This window comes from Corvus moneduloides, chromosome 15 (assembly GCF_009650955.1).
Source record: "Corvus moneduloides isolate bCorMon1 chromosome 15, bCorMon1.pri, whole genome shotgun sequence".
Taxonomy (NCBI): domain Eukaryota; kingdom Metazoa; phylum Chordata; class Aves; order Passeriformes; family Corvidae; genus Corvus; species Corvus moneduloides.
Window position 1 is genome coordinate 9,622,681 of NC_045490.1, and position 25,976 is coordinate 9,648,656.

At 42.9% G+C, this 25,976-nt stretch overlaps 1 protein-coding gene across 3 annotated transcripts; it reads right to left on the reverse strand.

The window, feature by feature from the left end:
- Nucleotides 1–301: 301 nt before the first annotated feature.
- Nucleotides 302–25,372, reverse strand: PCBD2 (pterin-4 alpha-carbinolamine dehydratase 2). 3 transcript variants are annotated; one of them, XM_032124968.1, is made up of 5 exons: nucleotides 25,289–25,368; nucleotides 22,376–22,507; nucleotides 20,148–20,240; nucleotides 3,767–3,847; nucleotides 302–2,312 (listed from the first exon to the last, which is right to left on the reverse strand). In XM_032124968.1, the coding sequence occupies exons 1-5, from the start codon at nucleotides 25,289–25,291 to the stop codon at nucleotides 2,217–2,219; spliced, it is 405 nt and encodes a 134-aa protein (XP_031980859.1). In that variant the 5' UTR covers nucleotides 25,292–25,368; the 3' UTR covers nucleotides 302–2,216. The 3 variants fall into 3 exon arrangements, with proteins under 3 accessions (XP_031980859.1, XP_031980858.1, XP_031980860.1); XM_032124967.1 differs by having other exon boundaries at nucleotides 25,283–25,345; XM_032124969.1 differs by lacking the exon at nucleotides 20,148–20,240 and having other exon boundaries at nucleotides 25,289–25,372.
- Between the last annotated feature and the right edge of the window lie 604 nt (nucleotides 25,373–25,976).

The following is a 25,976-nucleotide window of genomic DNA, read 5'->3' on the forward strand; positions in this document are numbered from 1 at the left end:
ATTACTGAATTATGGCTAAAATTATGGCTAAACAAGCACTGACCATAAAACTTGAAGCATTTCACAGCCATCCTCCTCATTCCTGAGTATTTTTGCCTCTTTGCTGGTGAGGGCTCTCAACACCCCCAGACAGTGCAACTCTCTGAGCTGAATTAGTTGATGGGGATTTTTTTCCTCAGAGTATGTAAATAAATATCAATATTCTAAACCAAAGACCTCCCAGTAACTAAATATTATTTATCTTAAATTTATCTTCAAACTAAACAGCTTTGTCACATATATACAATAATAAAGAAACAAATTACAAAGGAGGAATTTGATTTTATTGGTTTTATTCAAAGCCCATGCGTTATATATAAATTCTGAACAGACTTTTCACAGTTCATTAGAGATGTTGTCAAAACTTTGGGTGAAGCTTGTTTCACTTCCCCACCAGTAACAGGAGACATCACAGCCTGGTTGGTTGTTTTAGTTTTATTCGCTCTTCACAACAGTGACCATTTTCAAACCGTATCAGGGAAATCCTCCACTTCACTGGGGAAAGGCACTTGTGAGAAAACAACAGCTGAGCACGTAGTCTGAATTTGGGTCTTTTTAGGTATTAACTTGATATCCCAAGCAGGGTTACTGACAATAAACCCCAACATCTTGCTTTCTGTGTGTGACCAATTAGCACGTGACGGTGTGTTTGCTAAGGATTTACAAAAAATATCTTTCTCATTTTATCAACAGTCGCTTGGGTGGCAGCTCGTGGCATTTTGCATCCCAAAATATCTGAGAGACCACACACCTCGCATGTACCCCCGATATAGATTTTGGCACTCATGCATCTCACTTCTTGGTAGCTGGTGGCTGTGCCGCTGGTGTCATCTGAGCAATGCACTCCGGCATTTCGGAGGTGTCAATCTCCTGGGAGCGCCGCACCCGGAGCTGCTCAAAGGGCATGACGGAGCACGCTGGGGACACTTGGCAGGGGGACTGCAGGGTGAGAGGCCCTCCTGCAAGCTTTAAGCAGGATGAAATCTCCCTGCCGGCACTGGAAATCTGTCTCAGGGAGGATCATAGGATAAAAACAAAGACATTCAAACCCCGGAAGGAATTATTTTAAACGTCAGCGGGATCTGTAACTCCTGCAACAACATTTGCAATGAAAAAAATCGGTGAGCATAGCTTCAGTCAAGCCCAGCTTAGCAAGAATCCTGCTAATGCTGCTTCCTTCACCGCCGGCAGCCCTGGCCGGGGCTCCGGCCACTTGGCCAAGCCACCCCCCACCTGATCCAGCAGGTACTGGAGCACTACAACACCAATAGTGGCTCAATCCTGCTGGGTGCTGAGCACTGACCTGACCAAGCCCTTAAGAACATGCTTCATTTAATGGTGTGGGTGCTGGGAGCTCGCCGGGACTTTTTTGTATTTGCAGTACCAGAGCTAAAGTTTTCAGCAACTGCAAGATCCAGTCCTGCACCTGGGAGTGTCCAAGCCAGGCTGGATGGGGCTAGCAGCAAACTGGTCTAGTGCAAGGTGACCCTGCCCTCAGCAGGGGGTTGAAATGAGATGAGCTTTAAGGCTCCTTCCAACCCAAACCAGTCTGTGGTTATGTGATTCTATACCGTCAGACGGGGAAAGGCTCTCAAGCAGCAACACTGGATACAGCTGTTCCTGCCAGTTGAGCTGCAACTCCAAGGACACATCAGCAGCAGCTTGCACTGCTGTCCCCAGTGTCCCTTGCACTTGTTATTGGTCACTGGCAGAGATGGTGGTACCAAGCCAGAGGGGACTGACCTGGCCAGGCTGCTCTGACACTATTTGAAGTGCAGAGATCTACAAATCTATAGGAGGGAAATGGTCAGGCATGGGGGAAGCTCATATGGCAGCTGCCACCCGTTCCTGTGGGCTTGGGGAACATCAACACACAAGGGTGAGCCTCCTGGGTTTCATTCCAGCTCAGTTTAGTTTCCAAAAAAGGATTGTTCAAAACTTATTTATTGCTGGTTTATCCACTACATCCTCCTGCAGAGCCAGCAATGGGAAAGGACAAGCACAGGTGTCCCGAGGGGTTTCAAGATGAAGGTCTTGAAGGTCAGAAAAGCTCAGCCACTCATTTTACAAAATATCTTGTCTCTAGGGGTTTTTGAAATTAGGATTACAAAGAAAGAGGGCTCCCATTTAAACACAAAATATTGCTGGACACTGTATTAAAGCTATTTACATCCTGGTTAAACCGAAGCAGCAGCTTTGTCAATAAACTGAGCCAGCTTCACATCTCTCCTGGTCAGCCCACCACAGTCATGGGAAATCAGAGTTATCTGAACCTGTCACAAAGGAAAAGAAAGAGGTTACAAAGGCATTTTGATCTCTGACACATAGGCTGAACAGCAATTCATTGGGAACGCTGTGTGTCTCCATAGTGAGCTGGTTTTACTTGGTGCTCCTGGCAAGCACCAAGCTGGACCCTCTCTGCTCATGTAAACCAGAAGACGCTGTAGGTGAGGAGGCTTTACAGAGCCTGGAATCTCACCAAAATGAGCCCCTTTGCAGAATAACACAGGCTTTGCATTCTTGGGTTTCATCCAAGAAGAGGTGTCTGATTAAATCACTCACTCTTTACATTTAAATTCCATGGATCAGTTTCATGAAGAACCTGGGCCAGTGACCAAGCTGCCAAGAGCTGGGTCAGAGGCTCACATTTTGTTAAAAACCAGCATCCCAAAAGTGAAAAAATTCTTAAGCTTGTTGCAGATTAATTTAAAAATTAAAAAAAAAAAGCTGTCTCACAGGTCTGTTTAGACTGAGCCAGATGACAAATTGGGCATTATTTTGTCTTGCCTTTGACTGAGATTTTGGGAAGACGCAAAAGGAAAAAAAAGACAAATTCTGAATATTCTGGAAATCCAATAAAATCAGGAAGAATGGGTGATCAGGATTTTTTCCAGTGATCATTTAATGTCCCTTAAACAAGGTGACCTGAAGGGCTGATGAGGAAGAGTCTCTGCTGGGAGGCTCAGTTGCAGTGAGAGGTGGGATGTCCTGCTCTGGGGGTGGTGGTCTGAGCTACAGGCTGCTTGTCGGCATGTCCTTTCTTTTGGTATATTTTTAGTGGGACTGCCATATATTCACTAAATGCTACAACAAACAGTGTGATACAATGCAATGAGAAGTATTAGAAAATAAAACTGAAGGGAGAGCAATAATTTCACCCTTTACACAGCACCTTTCATTCGTGGGTTACAGTAATCCTTGTAACCCTTGTAAATACAAGACCACCATCAGTTAGGTAATATTATAAACAAATTTTATAAGCTGCTATGTTGAGACATAGGAGCCTACAATTTTTAAAAAATCAAATCTAAAATGAGACTGCCAGGCTCCCATTTAGGTACCAACAGTCTGCTACCCTACACCGCTGAGTTCCTGACCTGCTGCACAGAGAGGAATGAGAGCTGGTGAGCAGTCTCAAAACACTAATTTATTCAGGTTGGCTAAATAAGAGTTTAAAGGCTTCTGTTTTATTTTTAGATCTCAGCCAGAGGGGTGAAGCCACAGGCCCCAACCATATAGCTGGCAGCAAGCGCAAAGAGCTTCATTCTTGATTCCTCACCACTGCAAATCTCAGCATCTCTTTAAAATCTCGTATCTCTTTATAGAGACACTTCCCATTCCCTTCTCTTGTAGACAAGCTACAAATAAAGGCAGAGAGAATGGGCCAGTGGTTTGGTCTCCTTAACTCCACTGCCGTGTGAGTAACTAGGGCTGGTGAACACGTTACCTTGCTGTAGACATTAAACCATTCTGGGTGGTGATTCATCTTCTCTGCTTGTAGAGCAACACGTGTCATAAATCCAAAAGCCTAGGAAAAGAGAGAGCAAAGAGGAAAATACTCCACCCGCCAGGATTGGCAAGATTCACTCCAAAATCTCAAAATCTCCTCAAGATGCCCCAGATGGCTGCACCTTGGGTGTGTGTGTGCTAAAGAGGCATTTGAACTTCTCATGCCACTGGTGCATTTCCCAATACAGCTGAAATGATCGCCTACAGATCCTGGTAAATCACTCTGCTCAATGTGACTTAGCCCAGTACTCAAAGCTATTGCTGACAGCAATGATTTTACCTCTGGCATCAGCAGGGATTTTAAATATCCATCCCAAGTCCTCCATCCCCTACTGCATCTTAGAAACGTGCCATTTCTAACTAAGCACCATGCCACAGTATGGCCAACACTGCTTCCAGAAACACACCTCTCCCTTTAACCACTTTGCTATTTATTTTATTGGGGAGAAAAAGGCAGTGGGTGGGTCTGCCCCTCTGCTTTATGAGACATGTTTTCCCTTTAAACGAGTTAAAATATGTTTTCCAATCCTCTGTCCCTGCATGCTCCCCCAGGACACAGGTTTTATCATAGGCTCAAAAGGAAAATAATAGCAGGCCTTTGCCAAAGTACTTAGGAGCAAATCACTGCATTATAAAGAAAATTAGAATGTCCATGCAAATCAAGACTGTAATTATGCAGCGGGGCCGGAAGGGCCTGGGAATGTGAGCAGGACGCCTCCCAGCAGCAGGCTTTGTTCATACCAAGCTCCATCCATCGGGTTCAGGACCTGAATTAACATGCAAAGCTGGAGGAACATCCACGTTACAGTCTGGTTCAGATTATAATACAACAAGCTCCACAAAACCATACCTGATTTAGGTAGGTTTTTAGTGCTAATTTATGGAAGAGAATGTATATAGCCCGCATTCCACCAGGCGATGGCCATTTCAAACAAACATGTGGTCAATGAATAACATATAATGGTTGATAATAGTTTCAAGTCTTTTTCCCTCTCACAAATTGCAAAAACCTTTAAGGAAAAAAAAGAATTGGTGCCTGGATGAAGAATGACTTTATTGGTCGCTTTGCCAGTCAAATGAATGCAAACGTTATAATCAGAGAAAATCATTCCAATGAGGTTTGTCATTTGGAAATCACCAAACTGTCAGCAATTAAAAAGCATTTTTTCTTTGACCCAAGAGCATTCCAAAATTCAGAAGAATCTAACTTCCCTTGAATCTCTCACTTGGTTTAGTTTTACTTTGAGTGAACAATTACTTTAAAAATTTGCCCATGTTTCAGCAGTACACTTTGAAGTAGAAAGCTGCAAGTTGTGCATCCAATGTTAGCAAAGATTTGCAAAACTTCTCTATTAATAGTGCTGATTTAAATGTTTTTAGCGTGTCCATGGGCTTAATGCTATTTACAACACAGCAATCTGTACACAGAAATGTCCCCAAAAGTTTAAAACAGTGATGTGTCTGCAACCAAAGTGCCTTTATAGAAACAAATAGCAAGGGAAAAAAATAAGAATGAATTTATAAAACCCCCTAGCAGGTTTGTGTATGCTCTATTGGTGTCTGTCTGTTCATCCCAGGAACTCGCCCACATACGTACAGACCCGGGTCACACTGCAAACACAGTCACTAATGGTGAGACAGTAATCATTGCTCCAACGAAAGCACACAGAGAAAATTACACAAGCAAATGACTCTTAAAAAATTAATTTGCTCTGTAGACCTTCCTCCACACTTCAGATGACAAATCCTCCTCATCAGTAGACCACCAAATCCCCCCCAGTCAGTGCACCAACATGCCATCCCACTACCCCTTCCCCGCTGAGAGTAGAGTCTCCAGCTGAATAAAATGGACATCGGTCATAAAATTTTTCATCCTACCGAAGACTGCTCAACTTGAGACTGTCCAACTCATGAAAAGGAATAAATTCCAGCAGAGAGGACTCTCCCCAGGACACGTCCTGCTGCTTGTTGCTCCAGCTGCCCACAACTGTTGCAACCAGAGAAGGACAAAGCCTGCCCTCCTTCGTGCATGCCCTGCTCTGCTCGGAGATGTTCTCCTTCCCTGCACATTACCCACAGCAACTTACTCACTGCATTTTAGTTTATTTTAATTACACACAAAATGTATATCTCTCACTAGGAAAATGAGCTATGGTTCTACTGAGCAATTTCACTAACACAACCTCCATTAAGGTCTTAAATACTTCCTTTGCAAATTAAATGAATTGGAACGCTATTGTTTATGAATCACCTTTATATTTGTAGAGCCTTAACCTTTCTTTGGGAAAATACAACTGGCTCTGGAAGGAAAAGATATTTAGGTTTGGTTAGATATTAAAACACTATTACACAAAATCAGTTTGGACATTTCTTCACGTCTTGAAACTTGATCGGTAATTTGGTCTAATTGGTGATCAAGGAAACTATCTTGTGATCAATTAAAGTAATTACCGCATTCCGGCAACACAACCAACCTTAATTTGAGCAGGAGTCTGCACTTCTTCAACTTTAATTAAAAATAATGAAAATTATTATGCAGTCTGCAGTGCAAGATCATTGTCAAGACTGCACTGGTGGGCAGAGTTTATCAGACCATCACACATTTCTTGATGAAAGTAGGACAAGCACATTCACTCAGTGAGACCCAACACAGTCTTGACTTTCACCCTATTAACAACAGGGATCTGCAGTCCCTTGGCCCCTAACGAGAACTTTTTCTGATTTTTCCTTCAAAAATAAAAAGACAGGAGAAAGAAAGATTTTGTGCATTTTCTAGAAGCCATAAAGAAGTATTAAAAGAGACTTCAGTGGAGTAAATATTATGAAGTATTCTGTTTTTTCAAAAATAGGCATATTAGACACATTTTCAACCTAACCCTTTTAGGACTTCTGGGCTAAAATAGTATCCAGACATACAGGGAACTCCACACAAGTAGATCATGCCACCCAACGGGTGGCAAAGTGCAGAGTCCCTGCAACAAACCATGAAGAGCAATGTAAGTAAGGAGCGAAGCAATCCTGTAAGGACAAGATGCCTTGGGTGCACTGGTACATCTCTTCCCTCTCCTTCCCTTCCTGTCTTTTAAGATCAGGAAAGAACGAACTAAATGCTACTGGTGTTTCAGTTGTAACATCACATCTAAAATGTCTGTTAAATATTAGCAGCCCTACTATGTCTCCATGAGATAAAAATTAGGGCTACTCTTAGAAGAACAAGTTAACCTAAAGAAGTGAAAAAAAAACCCCCAGGTAAACTTAAAAAGAATTCAGCTATCTCACAATGTTTTGTGACTGGCCAAGCTGCTCTTGAAACTGATATAATCTACTATCACAAAATAAGACTTAATGTTACTTTTGTTTCCAGAGAATGGGAAAACCAGGGCCAGACACTTTGCTGTCAAAAGTGGGAGGAAAGATGAAATTCCATCTGCCCCTCTGCTCCACACAGCGCTGCACAGCTCCGGGAGAACCGCACAATCCTGGAGCTAATCTGCTATTATTCTTCCTTTCACACTCCTTAAGCAAGGAATCCATTCATCTTAATACTTTTTAAACATGCTGCTTTTGTACAATGCTTGCCAACATTATCTTGATGAGTTATACATCAAAGGCCCACAGGTCGTTGTGTTGTGCTCATACATCACCTACTGCAAGTCCCCCGTGATGGATCACCCCCATGCATCTCCACAAGAAAGCAGCTGACAGTACTTGACTTGAAAGTGGAGATATATAAGAAAAAACAGCTGAAAGGCTCAACAATATAACCATGCACACTTTTTATTTGTTTGTTTTTAAAATGAAGTGTGCACTTGGGCTTCTTAAATCCTCTGGACGCCCCAGCCAAGGAAAGCATGTGCTAATCCAAAGTACATTAAGGTTTCTCCCTCCCATCTGGTCATTAACGCTGGACGGTAGCATTAACCCTGACCTTCTGCAGTGCAAGGGCTACCTGTCTTCCATTCCCCCCGCCACCCAGGCTGCATCTGTACCATTATCAGTGGGAAATTAATAAATTACTCAGGTTACAGTGACACTGTCATACAGGAGATGACTACACCTCACACGTTTGCTCTCCACTCACCCGAGTAAAAAGTACCCAGGGTACAGCACATATTCTCCTTAGCAGTTTGACACTTGTAACAATAAAATCAAATCATTAAGGTTCACTCCCAAACTCCAGAAGCTTTCATATATCCAGTTGACATTACTACCTAACAGTGAGCTACAAGCCAGAAGATAAAAGGAAAAAGCTCTTTAACGTCAAGCTATTGTAAGTCAGGACCAGCTGCTAGTCACAAGGGCTGTCACGACATTTCCGCTGTGCTCGCAGGAAAAAATTGGAGTTTGTTTTATTTTAATTCTCTTTATTCCATCACTACTTTTATCGTATAAATACGCATAAATCATGCCATAAAGCTACACTCTTTATCTGAAAATGACAACATAGTTAAAACACAAAAAAAGAGGAATCTAACTAGTATTTAGGAAAGTAATGGCAGCAGCACAGAAGGACAGGTATTCATTCACAAAACCACGTGCCCATTTTGGGATTCTTCCCAGCTGGCATCATCAAGCTGCCTGAACTATCCTCAGGGACACTGGATCCACATGGCATTAGATACTTTCCTCTTTTTTTTTGTCTGTGTCTGGATTCATACACAACATAAAACAGGTTAATATCTTCTCATTGCGCTCCCCCTTTTCTAACATCAATCCACAAACAGCGAGGCAGTAATTAAGAATGCAAATAACTATGCACCAAAATAGAGCTAAACTCAGGTTACTCATGTCCTCCATCTCTCTGCTGAGGCTTCAAGTAATGGACAAGGCAGATCAGGCATTGTGCCTACAATTCCCTACTCCCTCCATCCCACCCCATCCTGACATGGGCACCCAGCAGGGTCTGACGGTGAACAACACCTGATGAACCACTGGTAGAAATTTGGTTTTCTCTTCTTTAATAGCTTGAGCAGCAAAATATTGTGAACAGAGGCAACCCTCCCATTCCCCAGCATCACTTGTGACTAGGGAAAGCAGTGCTTTTAATTCTGAAGGATAAGGACACTAATGACGGGAAAGGATGGAAGAATAATACTACAGACACACTGGCATGGACTGAGATGCCGTTTCTGTCTTCATAGCAATATCTGAAACTGTAAAAACCCCCACAACTCAAATTTCCAACTGAATTGTCAATGCTTTTCTGTGTTTACAATATTCTTTAAAAATCCAGAGCTGACCACTCACATCCCCCATACTTATCTGCATACATCATCGACACAAAAGTGCAATGCTGCTTTACACTCCAAAAAAAGTTACCTATTTACATTCCTATTGCGGTTGTAAACATTGCTCTCTGTGTTAGATGTGCAGCGGAGAACGTGCAAACCTTTACACCATGTTCTCCAAAGAACGCTGTTTCTGTCTCCCAACACTTGTTTACAGTTATGTCAGTGAAGAAACCAGCTTGCCAGTTCTATATCAAACATTTTTGACAGCAAAAGCACAAACACTGATCTATTCTAAGTAGTTTGCCACTCTATGTAATCTTGGAAAAGGCATTCTTGCCTTTGATTCTAAAAATGTTTATAATTCATACATTATGCAAATAGTTTTTATATATTAAGAAATAATGCAAGCAAAGATCAAGTTAAATTAAATTCTTCACCAATAACCTTGCCAAAGCACTGATTTTCTTGTTAAAAAAATTATTCCAATTTGTTGATCTTACATTGGATGAAACATACTGTAACAATCTTCATAATTTATGTCCTGTTGGGACACTATGATTTAAAGTAACATAATACAGACCAGCATCACTGCTAATCTAAACCACCTGACCAGATAAACAACAGTTTCCCCTTCTCTCTTCACTGAGGGTATTTCTGTTTATTGTCATATGATTTACCAATTTGAAGAACATGAAGAGTAACTGGAGGCAGAGAGGAGTGGAGCTGGGAGGCACAGCCTTGCCTCGATGGGGACGTTTCTCGCACAGGTACCGGTACAATGTCAAGAGCCGCAGGAGATGACAGAAGGCAATTTCAGGAATGCTGTCCCAGGAAAGGCCCACACCGCTTGTGGCAAAGGGAAGTTTGCACTCACCCAGCACCCTTTAGACCCAGTGCAGCACTAGACACAACACAGTTCTGACAATGCTTGAGATGCAGCTCTCCAAAGGGATTGGAGTTTAAGGCTTCATCTTCCCAGTTCAGCCATGACCTAAGCTACGACATCACAGAATCAGAATGACAGAATGGTTTGGGTTGGAAGGCACTTTAAATACCATCTTGTTCTAATCTCCTGCCACAGGCAGGAACATCTTCCACCATCCCAGGTTGCTCCAAGCCCCATCCAAGATGGTCTTGAACACTTCCAGGGATTCACAGCTTTCCTGGGCAACCTGTGCCAGTGCCTCACCACCCTCAAAGGGAAGAATTTCTTCCCAATATCCAATCTAAATCTACCCTCTTTCATCTTAAAACCATTAATAGTCATAAAGCAGATGCAAGTGTCATTTGCCCCATTTGAATTTCAACCGGTTTCAAAGGAAAATTCAAGTATTCTGCTATGGTCAATGGACACGGATCAGTGCAAGGAAAGGGACTTTGAGGAAAGTAGAGAGCACTGAGCTGCACTTAAATCCTGCTCCTTGCTCTTCTCTCCTCTTCCTCCCAAGCTCATTTAAGTATGCAAAAAACCCTTGTGTACGATCTGTACAACAAACCCCAACCTGGTCTTTTCTAAGCCTGTTTATATCAGGATTTTAACAACCGCTGAATTTAGGCCTTCTTTCTCTTACTGGTAATAATAAAACATAAAATGTTACATGTATTACCTTCTTCTTCATCACATCTTGACTTTTCCAGCAGCCTCCATGCTGAGGATCTTTATTCCTATTCTCCTTTTTATTACAATAAGCGATTGCACCATGGCTTTCATGAACAGAACACAGAAAATATTCTTGGTGATTTAATGAACACACTTCACACCAAAATTAATCACCTGTTCCACCAGAGAGATTTATAGACTTGATGGAGTAGAAGTGAGAGAAAATGGAGATGTCTTAAGGCAGCATAAAAACTTTCTGGAAGTGATAAAAGTTTCAATGTCAATACAACCATACTAGAAAATACATTAGTTTGTTTATAGGTAGATAAATATAATTTTAGTTGCCCATAACAACTTCTGCAAAATAAGTACATACCCTAAATCCCAAGCAAACCTGGAACTAGGTCATGTGGTATTTGTGATGCATCATTTCATATTGAAATATTCAAAATAAATGCTTTTATTTTTCCTTTTTTTCCCCCAGTCCCTCAGCACTTACAAACATAGACTAATAAATATTATTTTATTTATTAAAAGTTGTAGATCTCTAAATTACATTTTCCAGAAAAAATGAGGGAAATAATCCCAGGTTTCAGGACTGAACTAGAACATGGAAGAAATCCTCCAGCCTTGTCAAAAGCTCAATGTGGCTCTCCACCTCCCAAGCCATTTTTGTGTGCTTTGTGTTAAAAAATGTAATACAAAGGTTGCACTTAGGAGGTTTGCACCAAATAAAACAGCAATTTCAAGAAACATGACTTTTTAAAATGAGCTTTTTGCACCCTACCTAAAAACATGAAATAACACAGTGAAGTCCCCATTTACTGAGCACCTGCTAAAGTAATCAGGCACTTAATATAATAAATTCTCTTGGCTGCACAACTGAAAGAACAATGATAATTTGACTTGTTAAAGCTAATGTTTGGTCCAGCAAATCAAACCCTTGGCTGTACTGTAGTAAAGCCATCACACAAACCACTATAAAATAAAGTAGTAACAACGTGCAGGGAGTCCCCAGTTCCAAGCTTCTGAATTCAGACACCTGAGCCCTCTGCTAAAGCAGAGGGCAATGAATCATCCTTGACAGCACAGTGCCAGTCCATGACATGAAGGTATCATAAACCAGAGCAGATCAGAATTAATTTAAGTGAATGCTCCACTTTTAAAAGTTTCTCAAACCCTCTGACTTTTATGCAGTGCAGGTATGGTGTAGAAGAACAGAGGAGTTCATTATCCCATCACGCCGCATTTTGGATGAAACAGATTTGACTGGAGCAGAACAAAATATTCTGCTATTTTCCCCAATGTTTGTTTTTACTCATACGTGAAGGAATGATTTCATTCTGCAGACATGAAAGTGAAGTTCACATGCCATCCCTGCTGTTGATAACACAGGGATGCTCAGACAAAATTCTCCTTGGTCTTTTGGCCAAGATTACACATACTATCAGTTTAATATCCAAGATCTTCTCTGCTGAGCATCCAAGGGCAATCATATCCTGCCTCTGATAATCCTCTAAATCTCTGCCATTTATGATCCTAAGAACACATCAAAGAATGATAAGAAAGGCTTTGCTTTATGATGGATTAAGGGAAGAAGTTGGTCTCATTTCATCTTCCACTATCCTGTCAGCTTTTTTGGTTTAGTTTGTTTTTTTAAAGACAAGTTCAGCAATTCAAACATGCAACAGAGAAAACACGATGGAGATATGAGGAATTTGGACAGGTCTTCCCATCATTCTCTTGGCCAAGCCCAAAGTTAAAAAGATCTAGAGATTTGCAATAAAGCAAACTAAGGACCATTTACTGCAGATCCAGTCAGGGAATCGTTTCACTCAACTGCTGAAGGTGTCCTACTGTACTGTCAGAACAGATTTTAATGTTTGGCCACCTTTTATAGTAGAAGAGTTTAGGCGATACACAGGGGCAGTGAACTCAGGAGGAGACTTACCTGGGCCAGCACTGGCAGGCTGCTAATTTATATTGCACCATAAAATTCAAATGTTATTTTCCAAAAGAACACATTTAAAATCTAGAAACAACAGAACACTTGGGAAAAAAAGAGTAGGACAGACCAAGCATCTTCCCAGACAAGATGGGGCATCCTTCAAGCTCCGCACAGTTGGGTCCCTTGCCTGGTTTGCCATGCCCACTGCTCCCTCTGGAATCTGTAGGTCACCTCGACCTGAGCTTCATCTCCTGTCTCTGCTATTTGGAAGAACAGCTGGAGCAGGTCACAGAGAAAAGGATAAAAGCAGCTACACTAAGTTGTGTTATTAAGGACACGGCTCACCTAACTGCCAACAATTCAGATACTCAACCTGCACTTCACATTATCCACTGTCTTCAGACCCCTTCTTATGCTCCAAGCACATGCCTGGAAGTGACAGAGTATGTTCCATGAGCAATATTTTGAGAAGTTCCATGGGGTTTTTGTTGGTTGTTTTTTTACCAGAACACAAGGGCTTCTCTGGGCAACCCACGCTGCTTGTACATTGGTACACCTGGAAACAGGGACACAGGCTCAGGAGGGGAGGCAAATAGGATTTCTGAGTTCTCCAGTGAACATCAAATTTCTTTTAGAAATTCGTATGAGCCACAAAGGGAAACCCTTTGTAGAACTCTTGGTTTTTTTGTTAGATGGGGCATTACAAGATGCATGCATAAACCTAGCATTCTGGGCTTGTACAGTTAACAGTATTTTAGCTTACTACAAGCACCCACCCATTGTAACACAGACTAAATGTTCCCTCAACCAGGGACACCTTGGACATACACAGACATATATTTAACTGTCTGTTGTTATTCTCATCTCAGTCTGAGGAAAATCACAGTAGATCATGCAATCAGGACTTTTTCCTCTGATGCTAGGAATAAATAACATTTTCCTACAAAGCATCCTTAGCAATAAATAAACCCAACAGTGCAGTGCTGACTCAGCACAGGGCTTCCCACTCATCACTGTGCTCCCACCAAACCCCTCCAAGACATCACAACCAGCTTCATGTTTATCCAAAATGACTTTTCATCTCAGCCAAACAAAACTAAAGGAATAAAGGGCAAGCGGAAGAAAGGAAGCTCTCCCCCCAAAAAACCCATGTGAAGTAGGTTTGTAGCTTTATAAAAGAGGGCTAAAAAACCTCCACATGCCTTGCCCTGATAAACCATGGCCCTGCCAGTGGCTTTTCAGAGCAGATGTAACGTTTTAGCCAAACGTGATTGTTTGTGAAAGAAATAATTCTGATCAAAACCCAAAATTGCAGCCAGCAGAAGAGCTGCACTTCATCACGCTAATCCACCCTGACGGGGAGCGGCGAGCGGAGATTCCTACTGCGAGAGGAGCAGATGCGAAAGGTCAGCACTGGCCCGTGACTTCAAACCCCTTAACGTGTAAAACAGTGTGCATTAAAGCCTGAACCGGCTCACGGTGGGATTAACGGATGTCCGCTAAGTGGGTTTGATGTGCTTTTGGTGAGTAATGGTTAATTTTGAAATAGGGGCGTTGTAGTTTTATTTTAGTTTATTCTGCCAGCCGGAGTCCATTTTTAATTACAGCTGCAGAGAATAATATCCCAAAGCGCGTCGCTCCTTTGTGGGAGTATGAGAAGGTGAGAGCTGCCGGTGCTAAAGGCAATTTACGGTTTGAAACCATAGGCAGGCGTTGCTCCAAAAGCAAGGAGATGCAAAAGGTTAAACAACCAGGATTGCATTTAACCAGCATCATTCCAGTGCCCCCATAAAAATAAATTTTACTGCATAAAGGAGTTTCTAGAAACCAGTTTTCCTTAACTGAAAAGATAAGAACATTCACTGAGTAACCATCTTCTTCAAAAGAGGCAGTCATACTTGCATATTCCCAAATGAAGCTATTCGACTGAATTCAAACCCACTGAATTTTCCATTCATTTTTCAAAGGTGTTTTATCATGGAAAGTGCCAAAACTGTAGCTAAAATTAGGTTGACCTGCTCCCATTTGCTCTCTTTGAGCACTGTCCACATGGCTGTAAGAACGTTTGTTCTGTTTAATTGAAAAAATCAATTTGTGCAGCTGGAAAAAAAAAAAGGAGAAATATTTTTTTTTTGCTACACATCTACAAGACAGCTTGTGAGATCCAAAAGGCATTTTGACAAATAATTTCTTTTGCATTTTCAGATCAATGCATGCAACAAACATAAGACAAATGTTGCAATAATTTTTACTTGAGTGATAATAAATCCATCTGTTACAAAAAACATTTGTATTGGAGCCAACTGGAGAGCAGCCCAAAGGTCAACCGGGCAGATTTTAAGCAGTGGAGTGCATAAAAGGAGATACAACAGGTCTACTGAGGGGGGAAAATTCAGCAATTAGAAACACCACACCCCAATAATTATAAACAATAAAATAATGGTTTATTTTAGGGAGAAATATGACTTAGCTCATCAAGAAAATGAGTATCCCAAATTACAGTTAAGTCACAAAAAACCCCAAAACTGATGCAAACTCTACCACAACCAGGATGCGACATTTTGCATGATGAAGGACATATGACCACTCTTGAGTCTTCAATTTAAAGATAATTATTTTTATTTAAATATGATTAATATCATGACATTTTAAATAACCCTGGTGGCCTGGTACCACTGGCAGTGCCATGATGAAATTATACTGGTGACATGGGTACTGTAACAGCACTTGTCACAAGCAGGTGGGACACAAGGGTGGTGGCCTCTACACACACAGACCCTGGCAAAGAGGAGATGGGACACTCCACAGCACAAAGATAAACCATCACCTAAAGGGGCTACAGGAGAGATAGGGAGGGACTTCTTACAAGGGCATGGAGTGACTGAACAAGGGGCAATGGCTTCAAAGTGACAGAGGGCAGGATCAGATTGGATATTGGAATGAAATTCCTCCCTGTGAGGATGGTGAGGCCCTGGCACAGGTTGCCCAGAGAAGCTGTGGCTGCCCCATCCCTGGAGTGCTCAAGGCAAGGTTGGATGGGGCTTGGAGCAAACTGGGGTAGTGAAAGGTGTCCCTGCCCAAGGCAGAGGTTCGGAATCAGATGAACTCTGAGATCCCTTCCAACCCAAACCATTCTAGGATTTGTACACTGCAAGCCATGATGGCCGTGAGAAGAAAATAAATACCTTATTTCCCAACTTCCAGCAGCAAGGATTTAATTTCTTCCTAGACACAACCAGATCACACATTTCTACCATTTACAGACCTCCAACTTTGCACAACTTCTCACCACTGACTGCCAATTAACTAGAAGCATCACTGGATACAGAACACACTGATCAGAGCACCAGTGTCATCTCCTCCTTCCCCAAGGCCAAGGAAGGAGAATCATAAGCTTCCAAACAAGCTATCTCCCTGGAAGCTCTCATTTCATTTCCCCCAGACCCTGCACTACCTTTGTCCCACATGCAGTGCCAGGCAGTGGCGCGGGCAGGTGGATCATGTCCAGGTCCCACAGCTGCACCCTGACCTGCCGACTCAGAGGCGAGACTCTTATTTACTCAGTCGATCCCAAGAATAAACTCAAGGAAGGTGTGACCATCCAGGAATCATATATTTTTACTATGTTCTGCTCTGAGACACTTGATGCAGTTCACTGACTGTGTTTCAGCCTCAGGTTAACTTCTGCCAGTCCCAAAAACTTCACTATCAGTTTCTAATAAAGGAAAATGTCAACAGGCAAATACGCCAGAAATTCATTATTTTCAGATACAAAGATATTCTCAACTCTGTAAACCCACTCATAAATAATTCTGATTTATTGTAGATCTGTTATTGTATTCATAAATGCTGGGAAGTTAGTGAACAACATAACTACCAACAAAATATTTTCATAACTTTGCAGGTGCACAAATCACAGCATATGGGAGAGGACTCAAAGGATAATGGAAAATGAAGCAGTTTCAGAAAGCCTATATGAAAACCAGCACCTACCTAGGTGGATAGAAAAATAATTTATTTTCAGTCGACAGGCAATCAAATGCAAAACTCTAGCAGAAGGAGCAGGCAGAGCAATACTACATTAAAAATAGCAATTCCCCCCAAAACGTACAAAAATGAGTCCAACTTTCGATCAGCAGAAGTGACAGTCGGGCTGAAACTGCTCAGGCTTTGAGGTTAAACACAACTGACACAGGCTGCACCTGAATCCAATCACTCCTTGGGCTCTGAGAAGATTCACACGCGAGGACTAAATTTGTCACAAATGGGTTGGTTTCCGATCCTCCTGTAGCCGACTTGCTTTATTCTGACCCCCATTTAACAAATCAACTTAATGGGCACTGGGAGTGCTATAAAACTTAACAATGGAGTGATTTTAACTTTTAAAATATAGTTATGAAGCAAAATGTTGGAGAGCTCCTTCAATACTGGAAATCAAATTAAAACTAGACATTTTTTAACAGTCTTGACAGATATAATCCTAGTTACCATGTAAATTTATGGTAAGCTGCTGTGATATTAGCCACAGGTGCTACTTTTAATATATGGCTTGCATCTGGCTGGGAATAAAATATCTCAAGAGGACTGAAAATGACCTCACTATCAGACAATGGAGAAGAAAAAAAACACAAGACCGCTGTGGCATATAAAAAGCTGGAGATGTGGTCCACAACTGAATATTTACCATAAAATTCATTTTAACTCTGCAGATTGTAAGTTAAAGGATATTATGTTTTCAATACATAAAAGGCGTGGACCTTTTTTAGACAAACAGCCAAAAGATTAAGTACATAAAGTGGCAATGAAATACACTGCCTATATGTATAAAACCAGTTTTTCCAACCTTTGATGAATGTAGAAAACAAAGCAATGTGCCAGGAGTAGAAAAAAGGAAGGATGGATACAGATTATATTGCAGGGACTGGCACCAAGTACTGCCATCAAAAGAAATCAAGAGTATGCATTGCATATCCCACCAAATTCGTTTGGATGTGTAATTGGGATCACACAACAAGAACCATCAATTTAAAGGGACAAAACTGAGCATGTCTCCCTACAGCCAAAGGAAAAAAAATTGGCATCACCAGGAGGGAGAAAAAAAGGCATGCTCTGTCTGATTTTTTTTTCCCAGATTGCAACTAAGAGAGATATCCAATCTGTAAAGGAAATGCAAAGTGAGAATAATAATTTATTTAATATTCCTAGATTTTTTGCACATCTTTAAATATGTTCTCAAAACTCAAGACAAAAATTGCACTGAGACACTTCCATACCGTCCCCTCTACTCAGGCTCATCTTCCACCTCTGTTCTCTTACCCCAAAAGACAAAAAATGTATCTGAAATAGCTTTCAAACTCTTAGAGCATTTGATTTCCTGTCATTTTAGAAAATTACGTTAGAGGTCTTATAGAGACTTCCTATATGATATTTTTTTTTTTTAAACAAACTTAATTAAAAACTTACCCTATAAAAGAAAGCAGCTGTAAATGCTGAACCTGACCATCAGCAAACTTGCCCACCTTTGTAATTTCCTAACTGCATTTGCTGCCTTGGTGTGATTACCTACGGAAACGCAATCACACAGGCAGTTGCCCCTTAAACCCTCTGGTCAAATCCAACCAAGTTTGACGAGAGACATGGAAGTCTCAGAGCTAAGATGTTCCTGCAAATTCAGGCAAAGTGAGCAGCTGGATACAGGACCCAAACAGAGCACTTTGCATCCTGCACTCACACCCCTTCACAGCTGCTTGCCCAGCCCAGGACTGGGCTTGAGATGAATCTGGGAGAAATTCACATCTTTAAAACAGGCCTATCCTCTCTTCCAGATCACTGCTCTCAAGGTGAACTCACCTGGAATGCTGGGAGAAGTTACCAGCATGATCTGGAGGCATAAATTAACTTTCTATCCCAATTACCAATTTTGTTTGAGCAGACTGGAAGCAGAGGGCTTACTCCACTGGAAGAAAACCATTTTGTTTCAGTAGCACAAAGATCTGAATGGATGAAAGTGTCCCTTCGTGATGCTACACCATGGCCTGAAAGCCTCACCAGTTGCTCTTCTCTGCCCTGCTGCCTGGAAGAAGGGTCCCAGAGAAGCTCCCTGATGTGTCTGTGAGGTTTGTAGAGGCCCACGAGCACCCAGGTGCATAGCAGGGATTGAGACTTGCCACGGAGTGCTCCAAGCCCACCTCCTCTCCAAAACCTCGCTCACAGCCAGACATTCCTGCCAAGCACATGTTCCTTGGGAAAAGTGACTCAACCTGGGTGCTCTTGAGCAAGTGCACCCCACTGAGGGTCCTGAAGGTAAAAGACTCCAGTGTTAACTCATCACTGCCTACCTGCCACTCCAGAGTGACAATAGCTCAGGGCAATTGCAAGGCATAAGGAGGAATGGACACATTGGCGGCATCAGCACAGCTCTTCTGGACACAGCACTCTCCTCTACAGCTGAATTGTGTTTGCCCCTACCACAGGTGTATTTTATTTTATACAAGGTGCAGAACACCCACCCACCAGAAGGCTACCTCACATAATGGGAACATACAGCCAATGCCATCCAGTCTCCCAGGACTGGTGCTTGGTGGGCATCCACAGCAACAAAACCAACAAAGGCCTTTCAGTAGTAACCCCAGGCTGGTTTTCAGCTTATTTCAGAGAACTGTACCACCAAAGCCCATTTTCATGAAAATGTATCTTCAGACTAACAATCACCGTCAGTGCTTTCAAATTCTGGGTTACAAACTAATTCCCTGAGCCAGAAGTGTCATTAGCTTGTCAGCCTTACAAAGGCAGCTCACTGCTGATCGCTTTTAACTGAGCTAATCTCAGCCTGAAAGCTTCAGGAATCTAAATAACTCTCGTTTCACAGAAGTTTCATTTCATTCTCATGCTGAAAATAATATACATAAACCAAGCTCATGTCTACACATTTGCACAACTTTATAATAAAAGTTGTGTTTATATTCTTAACATCTGTGGACATACACAGACTTTGTAAACCTGGCATAGATTTTGAAGCCACAGAATTTTCCATGCATCATGAACATTATCTGCAAGAAGCAATAAAAAAAAAAAAAGCAATGAATACATTAATCATACCAATATCATCTGCAAAACATAAATTTGAAATACCTTTCATGTCAGCTCAACTACTTTTTTTGTATTTTTGGGGGTGTTTTTTTTTTCCACACCTGATTTTATACCATCTGTAAAAGGGCAGCAAGAAGATCACAGAGGAAATGACATTTCTCAGTCCTCTGACTTTTTACTAAACACTTTAAATCCTGTACATAGAATATTTACTACATTAAATGAAAGCAGTTGTACCTACGAGTCCCATTTTTTCATTGCAGGACTAAATTCTCCCAAAGTACAAGGCAGGTATACCTCCACTTTTGTCATTTGTTTCCTAGGTTGTAGTAAACACAGTATTTACTAATAGTCATTATAAATACAAGTGTATGTGCATAATTTAATAAAATTAAGCTTACATGCATAATTTTAATTTATTTTCAGCTTCAACTTATCGAAAGGCAAATACCTGCTCTCTAATACCAGGTAAGGATCTAATGCCCTTGGGATCTGCATGTTGAGCCTGCTCCTGGACTACGGGAACAAGAATGACTTCTGCACTCTGCAATTCAAAGGGGACACTGCAATAAATCCATAAAAATCAACAGGTGAAATTCTGCCCTTAGATACTTGCATCTAAGCTTGATACAACCAGAGCCGCCCACAGCACGCACCCGCGTGGCTTTTTCTCCCAAGTGGGGGCAGAAAGTTCCGTTTTGAAGCCAGTTCCCAGCCTCTGCTCTCATTTCTGCCTTACATCCATGAAAGCAGCTAAGAATGAAAGACACTGTTCTAATATCTCCCAAACAATTGAAGTGGTCATTTTTTAAAGTACTCCTCCTACAACTACAGGTACTAGAAGTATAAACATATAGTTCATCATTTACCAATAAACTTATTTAAATATACTCAACTTCCTATACTGGTATGTGTTCCATTCGCCTTCAAACCAGGAAGACATATGGATATCTATCCATGCTGTAAGATAAATCTACACTGTCAAAAAAAAATACAACTTTGTCCATTTTTGTCAAAGCAATGCGTTTTCCAGATATCTGCTGGTGCAGGACACTGATTTGTCTCCTTACCTGTCTGTTGGCAGACAGGGACTGTCTAAATCCATCTGATCAAACCAATTTACTCATTTACAGTGAGCAAAACCGCTTTTTAATTAACTTTGGGGGCAACCTCATTTCTAGTTGTGCTGAACCAACAAAGACTTTGACCATAACCAGGCAGAGATGCCATTTCATGAATATTAAAAGCCAGGAAACCTCAACTCTTCCAAGGGTCACTTCTATCCCACCGGTGTCAAATGCGCCTTGTTCCTGGTTGCTTCAGCCCCCACCTGCCTGCACATCTCACCAAGGCTTCCTGTGAGCTCCCTCTCATGGGCTTCTCCCCTTCACTGCCCTCTGAATGAACTGATTTGGTTCTACTTGCTCTACATTAACATTCAGGTTAAAAATGTACTCAGGGCTCTGGACATGCTCCCTGGACCAGCACTGTCCTGCTCAAGAGCTGGATTTTCCTGCAGTTGTTTTCTCTTTTGCTTTCACCCAGCGCAGAGGGGCTGGGATCACCTCACCCGCCTTCTCTCTATACTGCCTCGGCTTTCCTTACTGTGACAACTACTGAAACAGAGAAAAAAAGAGCCAGCGTTACAAATCGTTGTTTATACAGCCCACTGTGGTTTCCTAAAACATCTTGTTCTGGGTTTAGGCAAGGCCATATAAATAAACAGCTCACAGCACAGCTCCTGGTCCCTACACACACCAACAAACCCATGGCATCCCCAAACTGGAGCTTGCCGTGTCCCTCCACAGTGAGGGCAAGAACCGGCTCAGTGAGATCCATCAACCCAAAAAACCCCTGGGAATTCTCTCCCTCCCAAGAAAGAACTCACCCCTCCCTCAGAAATAAAACAAAAGGGAAATTCATGCTCTAGGAACGTGACTTTTTCTAAGCAACATCATGATTCCTCAGAAGAGAATTTTCAGGGGAAAGTAAGATGAATATGGATCTCAAAACAAATTCAGTATTTCTAAAACAAGTTTGTAACTGATGTCCGAGACATATGCGAGAGAGATGCGGCTCAGGATCCTGTCTCCAAACAAAAACCCAGTGAGGTAAATAAAAACCAGCACTCTGTGTGCCAAAGACACTGCAAGATCAGCTATTACAACTCAGTCAAGGATATACCAGAACTTTGTCTTCCTGCTTAGAAGGTGAAACGCGTCCTATTTTCCCCTCCTTACTCGCTAAAAGTTTCTGTTCTTTCTTATATTTACCCATTTTTCTCATGTATTTCCCTGACAAAGATGATCCCCACTGCCCATCAGTTATGTATTTCCAGCATTTACTTATGAGTGCTAGTAATGGAAAAAAAAAAAAAAAAGAGGATCAAATACTGCTTTGTCTGATTCCACAATACCAACCTTGACCCTGACCTGAATATTATAATTGAGAAACTGTCATATTAGAACAAATCTACTTATCAACTACAAAATGGAATTAATTTACTCCACCTAATGAGATCAGAATCTGAGAGCAATTCATCAGGACAAACCCAAGAGGATTTGGCCCCACCAGGATACTCCCAAACTTCTGAATATAAGTATTTTCCCATCAGGACCATATGGAAATTAAAGCAATTACATTTCTTTTATATTAAAAGCAACATACAACAATCATTACCTGATTAAAAGTTTTGAAATTGAACTCTTTGTAGATGGCATCTCTTTCTCCCAGCTCAGACCAGCCTGAAGCTTTGAGATCCAGTAAAACTTGGTTCCTTTCCTCTGTTGTCAACCAGTGAGACTGGGAGGACTATTGAGCGGAAAAAAATAAAGGCATGGCACGAGTGAGGCTGAGGTTCTCTTTTGTACAACAATAAGAAAACCACACGATGAAATTGTGGTGATGTATTGTGCAAAGGTGAGGATGTAGAAAATTCACTGTGCAGTTTCTTACTGTTTGTAATTTCTCAGACCAGTTTAACCTAAACCAGCCAAACCCTGCCATTTCTCTTTGGGCAAGTAAATTTGGCTAAGTGCTTTTTGTGAAAAGCAACAAGCTCTTTCCCAGGAATGAAGATGGACACCAGCGTACCTGCACCCTTGGTCATCTGAATTATGCAGATGTTTTAACACCACATTTAATTTTCAAATATTCCACTCTGTCTGATAATTAAGGGATGATTTGTATTATCTGATAAATGTACAATTATAAGGCTAAAAGAGATATCAGGAAATACCTATTTCAAAAGGGAGAAGAAAAACAGGAGATTGCACTCTACCTACTTTGTATTTTATGTTTTTAAGAAAACAGGAATGGACTTGAAGACAGCAAAGACTGTGGAGTTCTACAAGGAACAAAGAGCTTTATAACTAAATTAAAAGGAAAAAAAAGACAATACAGACACAATTATAAGAAGTTTGACATTACTGGTAAAAGCACTAGATTCTGCAAAGCACCAGTGTTTAAGTATGGCGTACTTGAAGTGACAGGAGTCCTCCTGATGCCACTGGGAGCACAGACACAACAGATTAACACTCTGCTTATATATATGCTACATATCTGAATCAGGGGCTGAACCACGCACAAGGCCAGAGCCAAACACAGAGGAATGTTCTGTGGGGCCTTTCGAAGAGATTTGATACCTTTTGTAGAAGCAGGGGCTAAGAGCATGAGCCCTTCCTCAGATGATACATTCTGAGAGATGGGTCTCAGACTCTCATGATAAAGGCAGTGGTTTAGAGGGAAGAACCTTTCTCCCCAGTACAGCTACATTCAGATTGTTTTAGTCTTTCTTTTAGCAGCTGGCCCAGCTTTGTGAGGTCCTCCAGAAAGGCCGTTTTTCTCCAGGAGTTCACTCAGACATGGGAGGGCAGTGAGGACCTGCCGCCAGCTCAGCAGCTCACAGGATTTTTTACCTTTGCCAGCCGGTGCTCCAGCGGGAGCCCCGGTGCCACCAGATGGGGCTGTGAGTCTGAGCAGAGCAGGAATTAACGCGATTAATGCGACCTGAGCAAGGCCTTAAGATGCAGGAGGACCAAGGAGCAACATTTTCATCAACAACATAGGATAAAAAACCCCAAATGAGGTAAATCAATCTAACAGCATCACTGTTGCTATTTGTGTTTAGGGGGACAAAGAGATGTAACGAGAGATGGGTTTTACAGGTCCCAAACCGAACTAATTTAGGCTCTTTACACTTCAAATACAACTCTGGGCTTGCAAGAACACAAATTTCAGATTTGTCATTGCTGTAACTGCAGTTGTAGGCATGAACTTCTTACATTCTTTTTTTTTCAAGCATATACAAAAATCACCAAAGCCAAAGGCTGTCTTGAAATGCACTGTTTTATGTGGCACAAGATGAAATTACTCTGCGAATGTACAAAAAGTCATAGGGGTGGGTGTTTTATTTGAGATAGCAAAGTCCAGGATTGCAACCAGGATGCAACACAAAGTCCACTTCTCTGACTGGCACAGACATGTCCTGTGCCAACTCTGGGGACACTGTGGTGTCTTCCTGACACCTCACATGACACATGGCCATTGACAAGACAATGCTGTGACTTGAAATTTGATCACAGAGTTTTTAATAGCAATATGGAGACCAAGTTTGATGCAGGCCCTGGTGAACACCGAGCACATTTTGCATTGTGGAGGCCACATCCTGAGTCAGCTCCTCGACACATCATGATGTTCAGAAATGTAGCAGAAAGCAGCTTGTACAAGAAAAAGATAAAGTGGGAGATTCCGATTGCGTTTCCACGCTCATACTCCTCAGCAGCACGTCAAAGGCATGGCCAGACCCCCAGGGAAGCAGGAACGGGCGCCAGGTGCCAATGCTGACCGAGCACCCGAGGTGTTGGCACCTGACTCATACTCGGGTCAAGGGGCGGTTGGGTGGTGCGCTTGACCCAGGGATCAATAACGTTTGTTTGGAGGAAGCTCAGGGAAAAAAGTCATTACATAAAAATTAGAACTAACTCTCATGCCTGAGGGGCGAGGGTTGAACCCTGCACTTGCTGTTCATTATTAGCTTTCTGTAAAATAATCGGCCATGAGGTGGGATGGCGGGGGGACACAGGGAGAATCACAGAACGATTTGGGTTGGAAGGGACCCTACAGCCCATTTTATTCCACCCCCTGCTATGGGCAAGGGCACCTTTCACTAGACCAGGCTGCTCCACGCCCCATCCAGCCTGGATGAACATTTTCACGGATGGGGCAGCCACAGCTTCTCTAGGCGGCCTGTGCCAGGGCCTCACCACTCCCGTGGGGAAGAATTTCTTCCCGATATCCTATCTAACCTTCTATCAGTGTGAAGCCATTCCCCCTTATCCTTTTCCTCCACGCCCTTGTCCAAAATCCTCTCCATCTCTCCCCTAGCCCCTTCACGTACTGAACGGTGGCAAACAGATCTCCCCGGAGCTTCCTCCAGGCTGAGCAATCCCCATTCCCCCAGGGCCGGGGACTGACCCGAGCCCGCGGCCTGTCCGTGAGGGGCCCCTCCGCCCCGCGCCCCCGGCCTCAGCCCCAGCCCGGCCCGGCGCGGTCCCCCCTCACCCTCACCCTCACCCTCACCCTCACCCTCACCATGGCCGCGGGACTCCCGGCGCCGCCCGCCAACCGCCGCACTCCCAGCAGCGCCCGCCGCAGCCCGGCCCCGCCGCCCGGCATGGCCCCTCCGGCCCGGCCGGGCCCGCCCCCGCCGCGCCCCGCGGGAGGAGCCGCAGCCCGCGGCGGAACCGGGAGCTGCGAGCGCGCCGGGAGCGGGGGAGACGGGGGGAGAGAGGAAGGGGAGCTGCCTGCGCCGCAACAGCCGCCCGGGGCGGCGGGTGTACCGACAAAGCGACCATCGGTCAGCAACGAGGAGGCTCAGGCACCGCATGGCTCTGTGCAACTCCCTGGAAGGAGGTTGGATTGGGAGGAGACCGATCTCTTCTGACGTGCCTGCAGTGAGAGGAGCAGAACTGGCCTAAAGCTGAGATAGGAGGATTCAGATCAGATATTATGAAAAACTTGTTCGCTGTCGGGGTGGTCAGGCATTGGACCGGGCTGCCCAGGGAGGTGGTGGAGTTACCATCCCTGGAGGTGTTTTAAGAGGCACCCGGATCTGGCGCTGGGTGATGTGGTTTAGGGGTTACGGTGGCGGTGCTGGGTGGAGGGTTGGACTGGACAGTCTAAAGGTCTCCCAAACTTGATGATTCCCTGATCTGTGACACCCACCCGGGAGGAGAACGGCCGAGCGGAGCTGCCGGCCGCGGCCGCGGGTGGATCCTGT